General features: G+C 47.3%; 1 protein-coding gene across 4 annotated transcripts in view; it reads right to left on the bottom strand.

The window, feature by feature from the left end:
• The window catches only part of STARD9 (StAR related lipid transfer domain containing 9), a 161,588-nt gene that overhangs the window by 15,871 nt on the left and 125,260 nt on the right, over positions 1-20,457 (bottom strand). For 3 of the 4 annotated variants that reach the window (XR_012486406.1, XM_074289392.1, XM_074289393.1), the window contains exons 21-23: positions 18,196-18,401; positions 17,188-17,674; positions 22-12,660 (exon numbers count right to left, since the gene is read on the bottom strand). Coding sequence is in view for 3 of the 4 variants with exons in the window: in XM_074289392.1 (XP_074145493.1) it covers positions 22-12,660; positions 17,188-17,674; positions 18,196-18,401 (13,332 nt within the window). In the remaining variant the exon portion in view is untranslated. The remainder of the gene's footprint in view (positions 1-21; positions 12,661-17,187; positions 17,675-18,195; positions 18,402-20,457) is intronic. The other variant, XM_074289394.1, reaches the window with a different exon arrangement.

Genomic DNA, 20,457 nt, shown 5'->3' with positions numbered 1-20,457 from the left:
ACTCTGCTTTGTCTGACTTACCGAAAGTACATTTCCTCCTTCTGTGAGCTCCTTGGGGCATCAGGAACCAGAGCCTCACCAGTCCCACTCTGCATCACCCTCAGCAGAGCGTCGGTCTCTCCGAGGCCATAGAGAAGCTTGGCTTCGGCCAGCTCCACGCTAAGGGGTGGGGTCTGCGGCCCCAGCTCCAGCGGGACCCCAGCCAGCACCTGTACTTGTTCCCTCTGAAGCTGCTCAGGCACTTGGCTCAGATGCTTACTGAGCTGGGCCGACTTCTCCTGTAGCCCCTCAGAGGAAGAGTTATCGGCATTCACTGCTCCTTCTGCAGTCATGGTGCCCTGTGGGGAGCTTCCCTGAACCCCACACCAATTACTGAACTTATTGTGGACAGGGAGGTCCTTCAGGTTGTATTTCTTGGGATCAGCAGTCTGGACTTTCTGGGTGCAGGAGGTCAGCAGCACCTCTGACTGGGTGTCCCTGGCTATGCTGCCGTGCCCTGGAGCCACACTGATTTCAGAAATGGAGGAAGGGCCATGGCAATGGTTCACAACCCTCCCCCAGAAGGGAGTCTCTGAAGGCGGAGGGGACTTCAGGAGCTGCTCAGAGGAGTCGGCGCCAGTGCTGGCCCGTTTCTGACACCAACTTGTACTCGGGCTGGCTAGCTGAACGGATACAGGGTTGACCCCCTCTGCGGCCCCCTCTGCCACAAAACTACTGGTGTTTGAGGCCTCTGACTGGCCTTCAGTGGGGCTCAACCCCGTCGTGGGCAGGGACAGATACAAAGGCCTCTCCCAGGAATTCTTCTTTTTCTTTTCACCAGCTAGTTGTTCTTCCCAGCCCAGAAGCCCCAAAGAAGCCCGAACCTGTAACTGCTGGGGGGAACTCAAGAATCCTGTGGACGTGGAAGACGAGCTTCCATGAAGCCACAGGCTGGGCTTTAAGGCTCCAGTGGAGTTAGAGGCAAAAGATCCTTTGCTCAGCTTCTTTCCCATGGACTTCGCACTATCTTCAGAAATATTCCCGGTCTCCCCTTCATTGCTGGCTTGGGAAAAATTGTGCGCTGAGGACACCCGGCCAGCTCTGAGCTTCTGATGGAGTATGGTGGAATGAAAGTGAGAAGACCCGAGACAAGGAGGGTTGGAAGAGGAAGAGGAGGAGGAAGAGGAGGAGGAGGTGGATGAGGAGGAGGAATGAGGACCTTGAGCGCTGGCACTGAAAGTTAGGATCGGGGAGGAAGCCCTGTCCACCAACAAGGTGTTCCTGTAGCCTGCTTTCTTGTTCTTCTGGGTACTAGATTCACAAGCGGATTCTCCCTCCTGAGGAGAGGAATCTCTGAGAGAGGATGCAGTGCATGAAGTCGGGCTGGTGACTGCCGTGCAGGAGGACCCAAGCTTGTGGGAACTGGAGGAGGGGGAGGCCGCTGAAGAAGCTTGGAGGCTTACCACTTCCTGGGAGAGGGAGTGTTCCTGAAAACTGAGGCTATGACGGGATATGTCCAGGGAGTCCTGGGAGAAGCTGCACTCCTTCTGGCTAGTGGAGCTGGAAGAAGTCTCTTTTGTCTCAGCCGTGCCTTTATTCTCCTTCTCCTGAAGCACCGGGGAGTGTTCCACCTCCTGTGGAGTGTCCAAAGCATCCATTCCATCCAGCGAGCTATGTTTTAAGGTGGCCACATTTGCTTCCTGAGGATTGGCTAACTGGTCCCCAGAGGAATGGAGGGAGACATCCTGTGGGGCCGGGTCCATCTCATCAGTCTGGATGCCCACGTCCACAGTGGTCTGAGTGCTGCTGTCCATTGTCACTGCCTTGGGGGCCTCTTCAGGGGCCTCGGCCTTAACGCCCCGCTCCCTCTCAGGGGTCCCCTGATGGCTGAGGTTCCCTAGCAGCTCCGAGGTGTTGTGTAAGAGCTGGGAAAGATGCATCGACAGGTTGTGCATGCTCTTCCATGTCGCTGGGGGTGGGTGTGAGGGGTGAGGGACATCTACACAGACCTGGCAGTGCATGTGAACCTGCTGCAGCTGAGTCGGGGTCAGGGTCATCGTCCCCTGTTCACAGGTAGCTGTGTCAGCCTTTGGCGAGGACTTGGTGGGGTACAGCGGCGCGAGGTCCCCCATATTCCCCGAGACCTCCCTCTGCTCGATTAGAGCACACTCATCTTCAGGTGGGCCCTCCCCCACCTTGTCTGGGATCCCAGAGGAGGGCACTGTGAGGGATGTATCAGAGAAGCCATGGTGGCTCCTGAAGACAGAAGAAGTCTTGGACCTCTTCCTTTCTTCTAAGCCCCGAGGATCCTCAATGCTGCTGGGGCTGGACAGTTCATGGGGGTTGGCACAGGAACTGAGCTGAGAATGGTAGGGAGAGCTTGAAGTATCCAGGCCATCGTCTACACTGGAGCAACGAACAGCTCTCAGGCTGTCCAGACTCCATGAAATCTGGTTGCAAGAGGTGTCGCTGGCACTGCCGAGCATGTATTGCTTCCAGCCGATCCTGCCGGGCCCCTCCTGCTGCCAAGACTGGACGAAGGGATTTATTCTGCCAGACGTGCCCTGCATCGCATCCATGTTCTCCAGTGTCACCCAGCCTTTGTCCCTGAGGGGGTCATGCTGCTCCTCCTCCGGAACGTCTGCTGTTCTACCTTCTGGGACTGGCATAGTCAAAAGTGTGGAAGAGGTAGGGTAGGGGGGAGTGCCAGGTGCTGGGGACTGCGGGCCGGGGGCTTCTAAGCTGTAATCTGGTGGCGCTGTCTGGCCACAATCCGCTGGCCCTGGACATTTCCCCAATTCCACCGACATCATTTCAGATTCATCTGGAGAAAGGTCATTGAGATACAGCCTCTCGGTCCCATGACACTCATCTTCTTCTGTGGGAGAAGGAGGCTCCACGCTCATGTTCAGTTCCTGTGGAGACTTGGAGGAAGTCCCTATAGAGGCCTTCAGCAGGGAGAAGTCTTTTGGAGAATGCCCAGGACTACAGGAAAAAGCAGCACAGGGAGCCACGTCTCTGTCATGAGAGCCAGTGTCCAGATCATCCTGTGAGCCCTCTGACAGAGGGCAAGGTTCTTGATGGTCAAAAGGGCCATTATTTGTCTCCGATAGAAGCCTGAGTCTTTCAGGCCTTGATGCCCTTCCATCAGTCCTCGGGCTACCTCTCGGGCCCTGAGGGCTGACTTGGCCACTGGTTCCTAAATGGTGATGGTTTCTGTCCCACACTGTGTTGTTTGAGAGATTTTCGTTCTCATCTGTCTTCCACACATTGCCCGGAAGGTTACTGAAGATACATTTTTTACCCGTTTTTGTCCTAGGGTGGGGAATAGGAATGCTGGGATCTCTGGAATCCTTAGGAAATGGTGGTCCTTGGGCAAGATGTGGAAACCCTATTGTAGCTTCATTCTCAAGAATGTCTTCACTTACATGCATTGCTTCCAGTCTCCCAATTTTAACATGGCTCCCAGGTTCCTCAGCTCCAGGAGGGAATTCCCATTCATTCTGACTAGCTTCGTGTTCCTCCTGGAGTCTCTCCAACTTCTCAGAATAGGTCCGGGCAGATGAAGAAGTCTTCTTCACGTCTTCGCTCCCAGGGCTCTCCATACCGCATAAACCAGTGTTGGAAGCGGCCAGTCTCAGTTCTTGCTGGCTTTCTCTGAGATCCAGGCTATGTGCCAAAGGTACATTGGGCCCTCTGGACTGGTGGCCTACGGTGAGCTTGGAAGGTGTCAGGAAAACTGGAAGCATCGTGTCTGATGAGGATCGGGGAATTCGTTTCTCAGGATCACTATTTCCATAAGACAGAGACTTGGTAAAAGAAGGCGAATCAATAAAAGCAACACCTTGTGGAGACATGCACGAGGGCCTGGAAGGAGAAGTCACAGCCTCTCCCTGGGATGTTAGTGGGCTAAACATAATGGTGCTTTTAGAAACCTCCACATTACTTTGAACCAGGCTCCCTTCTGGGCTCTCTTCCATCTCTTCAACAAGTCTCTGATCAAGGAGGGATGTGGGTCTTGGACATCCGTTACCCGCCCCATACGGTAAAGACTGCCCCGACAGGGTAACCCCTTTCAACTTTGGGCACTGGGGTAAGGCACCCCCTGTCCTGCCTCCCTCTACTGTTCCAGACCCCGCTGGGTCTTGGTTGTGACTTGCTCTCCTTTCTCCTAATCCTGGAGAAGGGACACATCTTGGATGAGCAGGAAGACTCCTTGACTGTTTGATGTCCGAGGCTGCCAAAGGACTGTCCAAGTATGGGGAGTCTTCAGCCTCAATCATCTCTGCTTCCCATGAGATGATTGGCTGCTTTCTGATGTGAAAGCTTCCTTGAGGTACAAAAACAGGCCCGGGGGTAGTAGAATCCGCCAGCGCGTAAGACATTTCAACTGCTGATGTTGCAGATCCTACCTGGAAAGGGGCATCTTTCCAGGGGGACTGGATGGGAGTTCCCCAATGGGTCTGGGGCTCCACCACTGCCTCCGAAGAGTCTGCACCACTTAAGTTCCCATACGCTATACTTTGGGATCTGAACTCTTCCCAAACCCTCTGGATGCTCTCCTTGCTCCCGAGACTAGTTCTTTCCACCTCCGAATGTGCCTCAGTCTGTTTACAAAGCAAGGCCTGGCTCAGTTCCTGCTGAATTAATCTAATGTTGTTGGAGATTCCATGGAAAGAAGGTGCAAGCCTTGCGGGCTCCTCGCAGTTGTCCTCCAAGGCTGAGGAGGAAAGCATGTTTCCTGAAGCCAGAACTCCAACAGAAAATGAATTCATCATCTCTTCCTTCCTGTCTGGGCTTTCAGGGAGGGCTTGGGGACCCAAGTGCCCTGTGGGCTTCTCACCTGCTGTCTGCACCTTACTGCCTGGGTTAGCCATGGTGCTGAAGGACAGCGGCAAGGCGTGCTCTGGTCCTCTGCCAGGAGCCGTACTGTCTTTCCTTAGCTGGAGACTCTCCGTCTGATACACCTTTGCCAGAGGGCAATTCTGATCAGGACGCTTTCCTGAGGCAATACCTGGAGACGCCCCCTGGAGATGTCCTTTTGCAGCTTGATTTTGTACAAAACATACTTGCGACTCATCTTCCTTGTGGGTCCTAGCTAATTCCAGCTGGTCTCTCTGATTGTAGGGAGACTGCTTAGGGTTCCCAGAAAAGGCTTCAAGCTCTAGTAGAGATTCACTATGAGACATGATAATCTGCTTCTCAGTGCTGTCCTTTGAACACTTCTTGTATTCCTCTGATAAATTATTCTCCCCTGTAGTCTCTACTTTCATTTTTGAATACACAGATGGGGTAGCAGAAGCCCCCCAAAACCCTGATGAGGCCCTGGTCAATTCAGGCATGATAATCTGCTCATCTGTGCTGTCTTCTGAACATTTTTTACACTCCTCTGATGATAGTTTAGTATTCTCCACTGTGGTCTCTACATTCATTTTTGGATACATGGATGGAGTAGCAGAAGCCCCCCAGGCCCCTGATAAGACCCCCGCCAGTTTAGGCACGATGATTTGCTCATCCGTGTCATCCTTTGAACACTTCTTACACTCCTCTGATAGTTTATTATTCTCCATTGTGGTCTCTACCTTCATTTTTGAATACACAGATGGGGTAGCAGAGGCCCCCCAAAATCCTGATGAGGCCCTGGTCAATTCAGGCCCGATAATCTGTTCATCGGTGCTGTCCTTTGAACTGTTCTCACATTCTTCTGTTAGTCTAGTGTCCTCCACTGTGGTCTCTACATTTGCTTCTGGATATATGGATGGGGTAGCAGAGGCCCCCCAAAACCCTGATGAGACCCTGATCAATTCAGGCATGATAATCTGCTCATCTGTGCAGTCCTTGGAACCCTTCTTACACTCCTCTGATGACGGTTTATTATCCTCCCCTGTGGGCTCTACATTCATTTTTGAATATGTGGATGGGGGAGTAGAGGCCTCCCAAAATGCTGATAAGACCTTGGTCAATTCAGACACAATAACCTGCTTATCAGTGCTGCCCTTTGAACACTTTCTACACTCCTCTGATAGTATATTACTCTCCACAGTGGTCTCTATATTCATTTTGGGGGTAGTAGAGGCCCCCCAAAATCCTGATGAGATCCCAGTCAGTTTAGAAACAATAATCTGCTCATCTGTGTTGTCCTTTGAAGACTTCTCACACTCCTCTGATGATAGTTTATTATTCTCCACTGGGGTCTCTACATTCACTTTTGGATACATGGATGGGGGAGCAGAGGCCCCCCAAAATCCTGATGAGAGTCCTGTCAGTTTAGGCACAATAATCTGTTCGTTAGCACTATCCTGTGGAGACTTTCCACACTCCTGTGACAACTTATTATTCTCTACTGTAATTTCCACATTCATTTTTGGATACACGGACGGGGTAGTAGAGGCTACCCAAAACCCTGAGGCGGCCCTGGTCAATTCAGGTGCGATAATCTGCTCATCTACATTGTCCTTTGAAAACTTCTTACACTCCTCTGAAAGTTTATTATTCTCCACAGTGGTCTCTACATTCATTTTTGGATGCATGATTGGCGTAGCTGAGGCCCCCAAAAACCCTGATGAGACCCTGGTCAATTCAGACGCGATGATCTGCTCATTGAGTCTGTCTCTTGAAGACTTTTCACATTCCTCTGATAGTATGTTGTTCTCCACTGTGGTCTCTACCTTCATTTTTGGATACATGGATGGAGTAGCAGAGGCCCCCCAAAATCCTGATGAGACCCTGGTCAATTCAGACGCGATGATCTGCTCATTGATGTTGTCGTTTGAAGACTTCTCACATTCCTCTGATAGTATGTTATTCTCCAGTGTGGTCTCTACCTTCATTTTTGGATACACAGATGGGATAGTAGAGGACCCCCAAAATCCTGATGAGATCCTGGTCAATTCAGGTGCAATAATCTGCTCATCAGTGCTATTCTTTGAAGACTTCTCACATTCTTTAGATAGTTTATTGTTGTTCACTGTGGTCTCAACCTTCATTTTTGGACATGTGGATGGGGTAGCAGAGGCCCCCCAAAATCCTGATGAGACCTTGGTCAATTCAGGTGAGATAATCTGCTCACTGGTGCTATCCTTTGAAGACTTCTCACATTCTTTTGATAGCTTATTGTTGTTCACTGTGGTCTCTACCTTCATTTTTGGACATGTGGATGAGGTAGCAGAGGCCCCCCAAAATCCTGATGAGACCTTGGTCAATTCAGGTGAGATAATCTGCTCACTGGTGCTATCCTTCGAAGACTTCTCACATTCCTCTGATAGTTTGTTGTTCTCCACCGTGGTCTCTACATTCATTTCTGGATACATGGATGGGATAGCAGAGGCCCCCCAAAATCTTGATGAGTCCCTCGTCAGTTTAGGCATGATAATCTGTTCATTGGCACTGTCCTCTGAAGACTTCCCACACTCCTGTGATAGTTTAGTGTTCTCCTCTGTGGTCTCTACATTCATTTTTGGATGCATGGATGGGGCAACAGTGACCCCCCAAGCTCCTAATGAGGAACCTCGTTTTCCCTCATTAGTCGCTGACAAAGAGGTACTCGTGGTACTGAGATCCATGGCAAAATCTTCTGTCCTCCACAGATTTTTCTCTACAGCCTGAGGTACTTGGAGTTCTCTATCTGCCCACTGATGACTGGCCCTCTTCTCCAGTGGACATTGGATAAGCGAACTGGCTCTTTTTATGTTTCTTAACAAGGTCAACTCCGCCTCAGTGAGAGATGAATTTCCTAAGTTCAGATCTCTAGGGGTGATTCTGGTGTCCTCTCCCTGCTGTTCTAGAAGCACAGCAGTCGCTGATGCTTTCATCTCTTCCATGGAGTAGCTGTCATTTGAAGCTTCACCAGGGCTGCTCCCAGCACCACTGGGCTGATAACAAAGGCCAGACACCGTTCTCAAACTAAAGCTCTGCCAAACGGATTGTTCTACAAAGGAGTTTTTGCAGCTGACACTTCTGAGAGAGCTGTGGTTTTTTGCTTCTCCATTTATTTTTTGCTGTTCTTCTCTGCTTTCTGAGGGAGTTGGGGCTTGAGTTTTCAGAAACTCCAGATCTGGCTCAGAGTCAGCGGAAGAAAGGCTCACTGCCTTCATTGTTGACCTGAAATACTTTTCTGACAGTTTTGGGGAATCGGAGAAAAAGATGTTGCCTTCCTTAGTGGAAGCCGCTGGGTAGCCTTCTTGACTTGGCCATGGATGTGCTGTCTCCTGAGTGCGGTATCTACCTGTATGCAGGATTTGGCTTACGCCAGGTAACCCCTGGGTCAGTGGAGCTGGATAGGTTCCTGTTGGCATGCTCTTTCCCCGTAAGGTATTTGTTTCTTGATCTATGTCATGGACTCTTACTTCTTTGCACTTAGCTGTTATCACGGTACTGGTTAGGTTTTCAGCAGTCTGACTTTCCTGGAAAGTGGCCTTGGGCTCCAATTTTGGAAAACTTCCCGTCCCCAACGTGGTGTGACTTTGGGGGTTCAGTTCTGAAGCAGATTCCTCATTGCGGCTTCCCTCCGATCTTTCTTCCTTGGCTCTTTCTTCCTTGGCTCTTGTGGATTCGGTTCTGACCAATGACTCCACTCCCTCTGGACTTCCTGGAGCACTAGCTGTTTTCTTCTGAGCGGTGCATCTCTGTGAAAACCTTAGGAACAGATAATCGCTAGGGCACCTGACAGACAGTTCAGGTGCAGATAAGGGAGTATGCTCTCTTTCAGTCTTGTCCTCTTCAGTGACTTCAGTGAGCCTGGGCAGGGTTGGTGTCATTTTCTGGTTCTGATAACTCTCTTGAATACAACTGTTGACCTTCTTGATTCCTCTGACTTCGATGTTGTTAGGGACTTCTTCCTCCTGTATCTTCTTCGGAGAATGGGGCTGATCTCTGTGACAGAGGATCTCTCTGAAGTCATTTGGTCTCAGGGTTAGATGGGTCTTTCCATGCTCCTTCCTATCCCTACACATGGCTCTCCTGTAAGCTTCTGCCATATACAAGGCACAAGGGTGATATTTTTGCCTGGAATCTATTTCCATGATGCTGCTTTCCAGCTGGGACACACTGCTAATCAGCCTGGCCATTTCTTCAGAATGATTAACAATTTTACCCTGAGAGGAAGTCTGACTTCTCTTTTGAGACCCGTCTCCTTGGGAATTGGGTATCACCATTAAGTTCTCGGGTTCTTTGCTTGCAATAGGGCCTTCTTCCTTGGTGGACAGAGTTGGGTTTGAAGCAGAGTCTTTTCCATAAGGGGGGTCTCTTCTCTGAGTCACGGACTCCTCTGGGCAATCCTTGGGATGCAAAGCCATTCCCAGAGAAACAGATTCCGTTCCCTCCTTCAGGTGCGGCGAAGTTTCATCCTTGGATGTTATCGCTGGACTTGTACACCCAGAGTGATTTGATGAGCTGCGCTTTTTAGAAATCAAAGCATTCTCCTGCATATTGACTCTATGCTGAGCTTGGTTCGAGCCGTCTGTTTTGTAAAGGAAATTGGAATTGGGTCCAGAATGGATCTGACCTTCAAAATCAGCTGTACCAACCCCCAGGAGGTAGCCTCCCCGATTCCCTCGGATGTCATTTTCACTCTCCCTATGTTTGTGATCTCCTTCGATGCTTGAGATAACTGCCCCAGAATCACTAAATGGAACACCCCAAGGGGGCTGATCCGGGTCTTGTTCCTTCATCTTCAGCGTTGACTGTGGGTGCTGGTTATTTAAAATCCCACCTGGTTTCCCCAACTGACATGCTGCCATGCTAATGCTCTCCAACAATAGTCTATTCTGAGCAGCAGAGAAAGCGATGGGATTGCTGAACTTCTCCATACTTTTGGGGACCTCAGTTCCACTCAGGTCTTTCCGGTTGCCTGGGCTGAAGGACCTCTCCCCTGCAACTTGCTGAGAAGAGGGATTCTTAGGACTTGGGGTACGTAACAAAAGCAGCAGGTCACTGTCCACATTTCTGAGAAACTGAAAGGCGTTCAGCTCCTCTCCCCTGCTGGTGGATGGCATTTCCTCGCCCCATTCTCGGCACGCGGGGATCTCCAAGGCTGTTTCCGTCAAGGCGTCTCTACTTTCTAACATATAAAATGTTTCCACAGGATGAAGCCGCTCAGGAGATGGGAAAGGAGCCCAGGATGGCTCAGAATCTGTAGCTAAGGCCAAAGAAAAACTCCTTTCTCTGTCGATCTGTTCGCTGGTATTCTGTAGGAGCTCAGTCTTCATCGCTGGCTGAGAGAGGGGGTTGTTGAGCTTTAATGGAACCAACCTGCCGGGCAGATTCTCCTCCCGCTGGGTCCAGGCCGGAGGACCCAGTTCTTCCTTCGCGTTCATGGGACTGCTGCTGTTGGATATGTCCCTCAGGAAAAAGCTCTCATCAAAGGGGACCGCTGACCCCACTCTCCGACAGGCCATGGGCTGTGACTGCTTGGGGATGCCCTGATGCGCTGGGTGTGCCTGTGCCCCGGAAGCTGAAACCTTGTTTTCTGCTGCAAAGACCCAAGCATTTTCTAACCCTGGATCTCCTGCTTCTAAGTCTGCTGAAGTACAGCTACGATGAGCATCTTTTTCAATCGTTCTAAAGAGAGTCGAGAGATCGTCCAACTCCAAGCTCCCACCATTTTGTTCTTGCTCTGTTCTCAACTGCCTCGTGGATGACAAAGAGGAGGAAGCATCATTGAAATCAAAATCACCAGGCATCTTGGGACACACAGGGAAGAAGGAATCCCATTTTTTGCCAGATGTAAAAGGCAGATAACTTGTGTCCTTCTGAGAGGAACTAGAAACCTGTGTGCTTCTCACTGTGGCCCCCAGGGAAGAGTGAGAAAATTCACACAGATATTCAACAACAGGCCTGCCCTTTCCAAGGGTACTGCCTTTGTGAGACAACAAAGCTGCAGGGGCAGCTGACATGCTGGAGGGGAGAGCGCTGTTTGAAGGGACAGGGCTGCAGTACCCAATCAGGCTGGCTAGGTCTCTTCCCTCCTCAGGAAGAGCTTTCAGGGAGCCAGCTGTGTCTGAACCGGGCTTGCAAGGTCCTGGGGGTCTCCATGGAGCCTCTAAAAGTACATCCAGAGACGGTTTTCCACTCACCCCATGGACAGTTCTGGGGACCAGGCCTGAGCCCGGAAGGGGACTAAAACAACTGTACACCTCAGTGGCCAGCTCAGGGGCAGGCTGCTGTAATCCCCCCACTTCAACCAGGACCATAGGCTTCTCCATGTCTTGGACCTCCAGTTGCCGGATACCAAGATTCATCTGTGAGTACAGATTGACTTCTTGGGAGTCACTGGATTTGCTCTCTGAATCGCAGGAGAACCAAGAGTCCATGGAAACCAAGGAGCTGTTTCTCAGGTTCTGGGTCTGTTGAAGGGCTCTGTAGTTGTTCCTTTCTGTCTCAGGCTGAAGAGTCAGATAAAAAGTACTTGGCTTCAATGTTACATCAGGTCCAGCTGAGTCTGGTCCTTGGTCTGAAGCCTGGAACTCAAGTACCTTCTCCTGGCACTCTGTGAGGGACCGAGAGCTCTTCACTTGCCAAAAGACCTCTGCGGGCATCTCATCTGATGAGTGAGATGCGGGCCCTTCCTTAGATTCTTCCCTGAAGTCCTCCTCCTCATTGTTCAGGCTATCCAGAGAAAAGGTCCTCACCTTTTTCCAGGGCAGTTCACTGTCAGAGGGAGGCAAGGAGGCCTTAGAGGAGGCCACGGACCTTACCTCACTTCTTTCAGGGGATAGGGGTAGGGGAGAGCCAGGCAAAAGCCTTCTTTGTGTTCTTTTCCTTTTTTCTACCAACGAATCTTGAGACATCTGGCTATCATCGCTTTCTGAATTCTCAAGCTCTGTGCAGCGTGCGTTTGGCTCAGGGGCCTCCTGCTTTTGTGGTTTGATCAGGGTCCTGGTATAAGTACAGGAGAGGGAGTCCAAAGAATAGGTACTGTCGGTGTCAGAGAAGTCATCGTCATTTTCCTGGGACCGGGCTCCCAGAGAGCCAGAGGCGGCCCGCAGGACGCCGGCGCTCCAGGTCCCTTCCTCCCCCTCTCTCTTCACAGGGTTCTCACGGAAGGCTTGTTCTCTGTCTTTCACACCAAAGAGACGCCCCCGTGGCCATATTGAGCCTCTAGCCAATGATGCTGCACCAGGTTCCCACTGTTGTAAGGCCCAAGCAGCCTGGCACAGGCGAGTCGCTTGAATCTTTCCATACACGACCGATCGCTTGGCTCCCTGGGGGTGTGGGGAGCCCCGGGTTGCCAGGAGATCCCTTTCTCTTCGCCACCTCCGCCGTGGCAGACTATAGCTTCCAGAAGGCTTCTCCCTAACGTTCCGGGGGCTGAGGAAGAAGGAATCGGGCTTGTCCCTGGATCTGAGCTGCTCTGCTGAGCGACTCACAGAGGCTGGGGCTCGATGCAGTCGCCCCAGCGGCTGCTTCCTCCTGCTCATTTCCTGACTCCTCCTGTCCCTGGCAGGAACAGGCATGGTGCTCATGAGGGGACTAGCCCTCTCAGTTGGGGTATCATCTCCAAAAGATGCTCTCCTCCCCTCACATGTCTGCCACAGGCTTGGGGGGCCAGAGTCATTGGACGGGGTTATACTTCCTCTGGGAACAGAAGCAGCTTGAAAGAGATAGTCCCCAGACTGAGGCTTCTCTGGTGAGCAGCGAACGGTCTCTGTTGATAACTTGGCAGAAACAGCACATTTCAGAACACTGAAAATACAAAGAAAACCATCTCAGGAGATTTCAAAGGCCCTTTACCAAACCATTCATCCAGGTGAAGGTGTTGGCAATGGCAGAGTCCTACATGTGGAGCTGGAAGAAACCCTGGGGACCAAAGTAGAGAGGGCAGTTTGATTTGTCCCACAGTAGTTAATACTAACCCAAATCTCACTGCGTCTCCAACTAGGAATTGTATTTAGGAAAGGTTTAGGTAAAGACAGTGAAAAGCTCTCTGATCCTGGTCTAAGAAAAAGCATTCTCTGGGCCCTTCAACTTCCAGATTTCCATGTGGGAAAAGAAGTGTGAATCCCAGAAAAACCTGGAAAACATGAAAGTTAGGGAAGTGGAAGGACCATTTTTATCCTCCCCCACCAACCTCAACTAAATATCTGCTAATTATAAGGTATTAGGGAGCCAGGGAAGTAGCAGAACATAGGACCTGCTTCCAGAAATATCAAGAACTTTAAAAAATAATTTTTAAAAAGCAGTGTGTTTTTAATGATATGTGAGTGGCAGAGATTACAAATGTTCAGGAAAAATGAGAACATGATATGTTGGGTCATTTAAGGAAGGCTGAAAGCAGGAGCTGGGACTTACTTAGGTAACTGGGTAGGAGAGAAGAAGATAATTCTAGGCAGGAGAACCAATTTGTACAAAAGATGTAGAGGTAGCAAGAATGTACATGAGCACATTTTAGGAACAATGAATATAGGCAGTTTGGTTAGAATAAAGAAGTGGAGGGGGAGATTGGAGAAATCAGCAGAGATATTTTTATTTTATTTTATTTATATATAATCATTTTAATAAATGCTAAAGAACTCAAAAGGAAAGTGAGAACATGATGGGGAAAACAGAAAGGAAGAGCTGGGTCTTCAAAGAATGGTGTTGTAAAGAAGGTTGAGTTATTTAGCTACTGAGTAAAGAAGGGATGTGTGCAAAGGGATGTTTTAGGAAATTTAATCTAACTTCAGTATACGGAACAGTTTTAAGGTAGGAAAAATAGGAGGCAGGAGATGAGTCAGGTTACTGCTAGTAATATAATTGATAATGGATAGCAGCATCAAGGGACAGATGCAAAAGACAGGAAGAAGGACCAGGAGGATTACTGAGATGGCAAACAGGTTATAGTTTGCTATAGTTTGTAAGCAGAGTCCCATCTACAAAGAAGAGAATTTTTAAAAGATCAATCTAGAAGAGGAATATACACAATGGTGTGAGGAACAGACTGAAGCGCACAAAGAAGTCCATCTACAAAGCCTTCACAACAATCCAGGTATGGGGTGATGAAAGGTCTGGATTAGATTTGCAACAGTAGAAGTATAAAGAAAGGGGTCCACTCTAAATAGACTGGCTGAAAAAGAATTACCTGGGCTTGAAGGGTGAGGGGAGAGGGGATAATCATATGTCTAACTGTAGGGTACTCAGAAAACTAGTTTGAATGGGGAAGATGTGGAATTCTGTTTGGGTATGTTGAATTTGAGGCAATGGGGTCACATCCAAGTAAAAAATTCTCAATAAAGGGAAAATGGAGAATGGAAAAGACAAGAGCTGGAAGATGTTAGCTTAGAGGTTAGAGCAATAGAAAATGACTATAATAGGCTCAGAAGGGGCAAGGGGCACTTGAACTAAGATAGTGATAGTAGGCATGAAAAGGTATTGCAGAAATGGGGGCAGAATCACCAAGATTTGACAAGTGACTAAATAGTAGAAGAGTCAAGGATGTAGGTTTCAACTCTGGAAGAAGATAGTGTTAATATCATGCAATAAATAAAGGCAAGGAATTTGCACAGAAAACAATGAATTCCATTTAGAAAGGCTGAACTCTGCAGGACACACGGTAGGAGAAGTGCAGCAAGTATTTGGAAATTTTGAGGTTGGATATGAATAATATGGAAATTTCACATGCGTAATTAATATCATATTGCTTACCTTCCCTGTAGGGAATGACTAGGGGAAGATAGAAAATTTGGAACTCAAAAAAATTTTAATAAATGTTTAAAATATATATATATATATAAATATATATATATATATATATATATATATATTTTTTTTTTTTTTTTTTTTTTTTTTTTTGCTGAGGCAACTGGGGTTAAGTGACTTGCCCAGGGTCACACAGATTTGAACTCAGGTCCTCCTGATTTTAGGGGTGGTGCTCTATCCACTACATCATCTAGCTGCCCCAAAAAATAATTTTTTAAAAAAAGAAATTTTTGAGGTTGAAGCTCAAAATTTCTTTTTAGAGTTGGAGAGTTAGAAGAGAGAAGGGAAAACTTTAGGAATATCCATATTCAAGAAGTGGAGGGAAAGAGAGGGGCAACTAAGGAAGAAGCAGCAAGACAGGTAGAAAACTAGGAAAGGCAATGTCATGGAAGTCAAGAGGAGGGTTTCAAAGAAGAAAGGGAGTGACAAATAGGAGGAAAAAAATATGTATTCATATAACGCTTACTATGTTCCAGCCACTGTTCTAAGTCTTTTTTTTAACCTATATCTCATTTGATCCTTACAACAACTCTACAAGATAGATATTATTATTAGTTTCATTATTCATTAGCTTCATTTACAACCCTGACTTGCCCAGGGTCACACAGCTAATCAGAGTCTGAGATTTGGACTCAGATTTTCCAGACTTCAGATCTAGCACACCGCTCTAGTAGGAGCCTCAGATGAGAAGTGAGAAAAGGCCACAGGATTTAGCACTAATAATTCCCAGGACAGTGACTCTGAAGAGAGAGCTTCCAAAAGAATGACAAAAGACACTTTAGTATGATGAAGCATAAAGCAGAAAGTAATGACATTCAGAATTACCTGCTTTCCTCAGAAATTTGACAAAGCAAAGAGATATAGTATGATAGGTTTAGGGAGGAGTAAGATGGAGGAAATGATTTGTTTAGTTTCTTTTAGGACTAGGCAATCTGCAGAAGTTTGTAGGTAAGAGGAAGGCTGAAGGAGGTAAGACTGAAGCTGAAAGGTGAGCAGGGGATGATTAATACAACAAAGCCCTTAAAAGCAACAGCATCAAGGATACAGGTAAGCTGGTGATGGTCCTTTGTTTTTGAAGATGACCAAAATGACATCTCTATGTTGGGGTCACATACAATATGTCTTGACTGTGGCTAATCAGACAAGCTTAGAAGGCTCTACCACAGACTGGGCACAAAGAGTCCATATGAACCTTTGGAATGGCCATGCCTCTGACTTCATCCATCTCCTGTTTCTTTTGAGCAATCTCAAAAAAGCAGAATTGCAAATGTTCAAAAGAAATATGAGAAGGACAAATTCAGAGACATCTCAAGTACAGAGCTTCCTTTGATGTGAGCTGAGCAGGCTAGTGTCATCAAGAAAGAAGGTGGTCTCATCTTCTGAGGAAGGAGGGGGAAAGCAGAGTTAGTGATTTAAGATGTTTTGATAAATAGCCCTAATGCAAAGAGGTGTCATCATGGTGCACACAGCACTGAGCCTGGAGTTAGACTCATTCTCCCAAGTTCAAATCTAGCCTCAGACAATTAGTAGCTATGTGACCCTGACAAAGTAACTTAAATTCTCTTTGCCTCCATTTCTTCATCTGTAAAATGAGTTGGAGAAATGGCAAATCACTCCAGTATTTTTGGCAAGAAAACCCTAAATGGGGCCAGAAAGTATCAGAGACAACTGAGCAAAAAACTCTAATAAAACAACCCCACTGAAAAATGTAGTGAATCAATAAAAAGAAAGCCTCCTGGGTCCAGCCCAGTTCTCTGTGCACTCTGGTGCCACCTAACTGCCCCATGGGATGGGAGGCAGGGGATTAAAAGTCTTACATGCTGGAATCCCAGAGAAAGTGGGAGAGTAGAGTGGGCTGGAGGTTATTGGCAGGTGGCAGATGATAGGATAAGGACAGGGAGAAAGAGACCTGATGAAATATGATCAACTTTAAAAGAAGAGAGGTTATTGAGTGATGGTAAAGGAACAAGGAAACAAGCATGTGGACTCTTCTTCCTGAGTCTATGAGGTCAAGGATCAGGAGGATTGTCCAGCAAGGGACAGGGTGTCCTACCAGCAGAGTCAGGCTTCAGCTGGCACTAGAAAGAAGAAGAAACAAAAAGGGAATAAGGGTGAATGAGAACCTTCCAAACTGGGTACAATGGGAGAAATGAAAAGGAAAAACAAACTAGGGGACAAAGGGATAGGGGAATGGATCAGGACTGAGATGAAATGGGGATAAGAATACTGAAAGTATCAAGTGAAAATAAATTTTGAATACACAAAAGTTTGAATAAACCAAAACTCTTTGGGGATCCACAATAATTTTCAAAACTTTAAGAGTCCAGGGGCCGAAAAGCTTGAGATTTATACCTTTGAAGGACAGGGGAAAAGAGAACAGGGGATTTGCTAGCCAAAAGACAAAGGATACATGTATCAGGCAAAGCACATCAGGAGAATCAGGGCTCAGGAAGAGTGTCAGTTACAAAGAGGGACGTGTTAAGCAAGAATCCCTTCCCTATCTCTGTTACATATATATCCCTGTTGTTCCTTTACCTTTGTGAGGGGGACAGTGGGAGGCCACAAAGTCTGTGGTTACCCAAAGAACTGCTGCTGATGGAAGATTCGCTCTTTTTTTGAAAAGCTGAAAAGTTGGCATCCAGATCAGGGTCCAATTGGCTCGGATTGTCTTTCCAGCTGAGCGTTTCAAGCTGCTCAAGTTTTTTCTGGGCTTCCAGGAGTTTCTGCTTTTTGACAATCTTTTCCAACTGAAACTTGACTTTCTTGCGCCTGACTTTACGCTCTGCTGCCCAGAGAGCATTCCTCCAAAGGACCTGTAGCTGGACCAGCCTCTTCCGGCCTCCATCCAGTGAAGTCGACAAAGTCTCTGGCCCAATCTGAGATTCTGCTTCATGGAAGATCTCAGTGTCTGTCTCAGCCGAGGTACCATCCTGTTGCTGCTGCTGCTCCTGCGGCTGCTGCGGCTGCTGGTGCTGCTGCAGGCTGGCCAACCGGGTTTCCTCTCTGAGCAGCCATCTCTGATCTAAGAATCAAGATAAACCAAAAAAGAAAGTCAGAACTCACCCTCCCACCTATCTCTGAAGCAGTCACCTGGGCTTGCATGGAGTGACATACTTGTACCCATGTGGAAAGGAGAGGAAGGAGATTTCTGACTGGGATATGCAAAGAACATGATGAAGGGAAAGATGCTCTTGTCCCCAAAGTAGAGAGCACTGAGAAGGAAGAAGCCTAAAGGGCATCAAGCTGATGTCTCACCCAGGTATGGGTGTTATACATCTATATGTCCATGGAAAAAATATGCATTTGCATGAAAGAAGGAAGAAGAGGGAGACTAGTGTTTTTAAGGGGAAATAACCCTGTTAAGCTTCCCTATTCATCTTTCTGGGGAACCTTTTTTTCCAGTTTTCTGCCTCATAATGTTTCCCTGCAACTTCATCAAGACTATAAAAAAAAAAAAGGAAAGAACAGAGCTGACCATAGGAAAAGAAGGTGAAATGAAGAAATGAGAAGGTGAGAGAGACACCATAAATCATGGTCACCTACTGTCTTTGATCTGCTGGTTGATGAGGGCCTGGTCAAACTCCAGCTCCTGCTCAGCTCTGATTTGCCCAACTAGGATATCTTGCCTTAAATCCTTGACAAGGCGTTTCTGCTGGCGAATCTGCGTCCTGTGGGACACTGCTTGGTCCAGATGCTTCTGGTGGTATGCTTCAGAAACAATATCCCGCGCTCTCCTGTTACAGAAAGGGCTAGGAATTTCCATGAGGAAAGAAACAAATCATCCTGAGAAAGAACTATCTATATTTCAGAGGGCATTCTTCCTAGCCCCTGACTCTAGTTATTGGTCTTCATTTGGGCAAGCTAGGGAGTGGGTAACACCCCCTGGCTGAGACGTCATCATGAGTCAGGGTGCTCTTAGGCATTCATTTTCTTTCAGGATCTTCTCTTGACTAAGTCTCCCGTTTGAGAGAACCCTTAGGTCCAAAATAGCAGAGAAGGATTTGGACTCGAGGCCCTGCTGCCTACTAGGAAGAACAAAGAGGGAAGTGAGTTGGGTCATAGATAGCCAGTGAGGTCATAGAGCTGGCAGGTGGAACTTTAGTCAAAAGTGATCTCTTCTGGATTTCTTAGGGTGGAAGATTCAAGAAAAACAAGAAGTCATTTAAGTTCATAAGAATAAACAGGTAAGAAGAAAAGAAGAAAAACATGATTTTGACAAAACTAAAGAGCTCTGGATTTCTTGTATTCTGCTTTTTTAAACTGAATTTTCCTATCTTTCTCAGGTAGGAAGTATAAGGGGATTCTCTTTGACTCGCTGCTTCATTTTTGATCCAGGCAGGTTAGTCCTTCCTTAGGCAACTTGGGGGCAGGGTGGAGTGGGAAGGGAGGTTCCCTTGTTCCTAGTAATTCATCATATTAAAGCTAAACTTAGTGTGCTAACACCCCTAAACTTGGAATTCCCAAACTCTCAAAAGATCTATTAGCCTCCTCAAAAGCTGGAATTATAGGCATGTACTACATGCTCAGCTTTGGGTTTTGTTTATTAAAAAAAAAAAAAAAAAAAAAAAAAAAAAAAAGACCAAATTTCATAGAGGCTATGCTACTTTTTGAAAATCATAAGGGAAATGAAACAAAATTATTTTGCAGGAAACTTGTGGATTACAAAATGATTCTCTCCCTCGCCCCCCAATTATAAAGAGCTATATCTTTGGGAAAACAAATAGTAATTTATCTACTATTGTAACCTCATCCCTTGAAACAAAGTATATCTATGCTCTAGAAAAAGAGATAAACAGGCAGAAATGCAGAGACAAAAACCCAGAAAAACAAAGAGGGAGAGAGGAAAGGAGGGGAAAGAGAGCAGAGAGGGGAGAAAAGAGAAAAGAAAGAAGTCGTGAGAAAAGGGGGAGCAGATTCTAGAGGAATATTTGCATGTATGTCAACAAGTTCAAAGATATCTTGGAAATCCAGCCTACAGGAAAGAGCCCTGGGTTGGAATTTGAGAGGCTGGATTCTTTAATATCACGAGTTAAGAATAAGTCATGTGAGTTTTTTCTTCCTGGAAACTCAATCACTATTTGAACCTTCTGTCTACAAAGCACGATGTATTCTGGGGCATCTCCAAAACTAGCTTTGGGAAGTCAGCGCCTAAGCCAATCCAATCTGATGAGGAAGAAAAGCAAAAGAAACATTTTCTCTCACTCTGCCAGAGCTCTCCTGGTCTGCCAACTCTGAGATCCCCATAACCACCAGAATCTTCCTTCTAGGGTCACCTTCCTACTAAATTCTGGGTACTGCTTGGCTGGGGACGTTCACTGGATTACCAGGGAGAAAATCAATCGCAAAGTGCCAGCTACCATGCTCTTCCCACCCCAACAGCTTCCATGCCTGGCTTCCTCTCTCTTAAGACCTCTGATAAACTGAACCAGGAGGAAGCACTGGACTGCTCTGGGCTCCATTTGCACTTTCCAAACCTACCTCTGGCACCATCAATCATCAGCACTTTCTCTTCTTTTAAAACTCATTCCATTCTGTCCAGATTCTCACTGCTGTCATTTACAAACCTCCAACTCATATTTGCTCCTTCCAAATTAGCAGCACAGCCTTCCTGGCTCCTGCTTCCTTCAGACACCCTGGTTTCTCAATTCCTCACCCTCCTAAACTCCCATGACCTTCTAATTCCAGTCTAGCTCAACACCCCCGTTCTATTCCTAGAATAGTTTCACACTAACCACCTTGATCCTATTTACTGGTTTTCATCCCGGACAGTCAAAAACTATTTAACTGAGCCCTTGGCTGTCATAG

This window comes from Sminthopsis crassicaudata, chromosome 2 (assembly GCF_048593235.1).
Source record: "Sminthopsis crassicaudata isolate SCR6 chromosome 2, ASM4859323v1, whole genome shotgun sequence".
NCBI classification, from domain to species: Eukaryota; Metazoa; Chordata; class Mammalia; order Dasyuromorphia; family Dasyuridae; genus Sminthopsis; species Sminthopsis crassicaudata.
The sequence above is the reverse complement of the archived record's forward strand: the minus strand, read 5'-3'. Positions and strand labels throughout refer to the sequence as shown.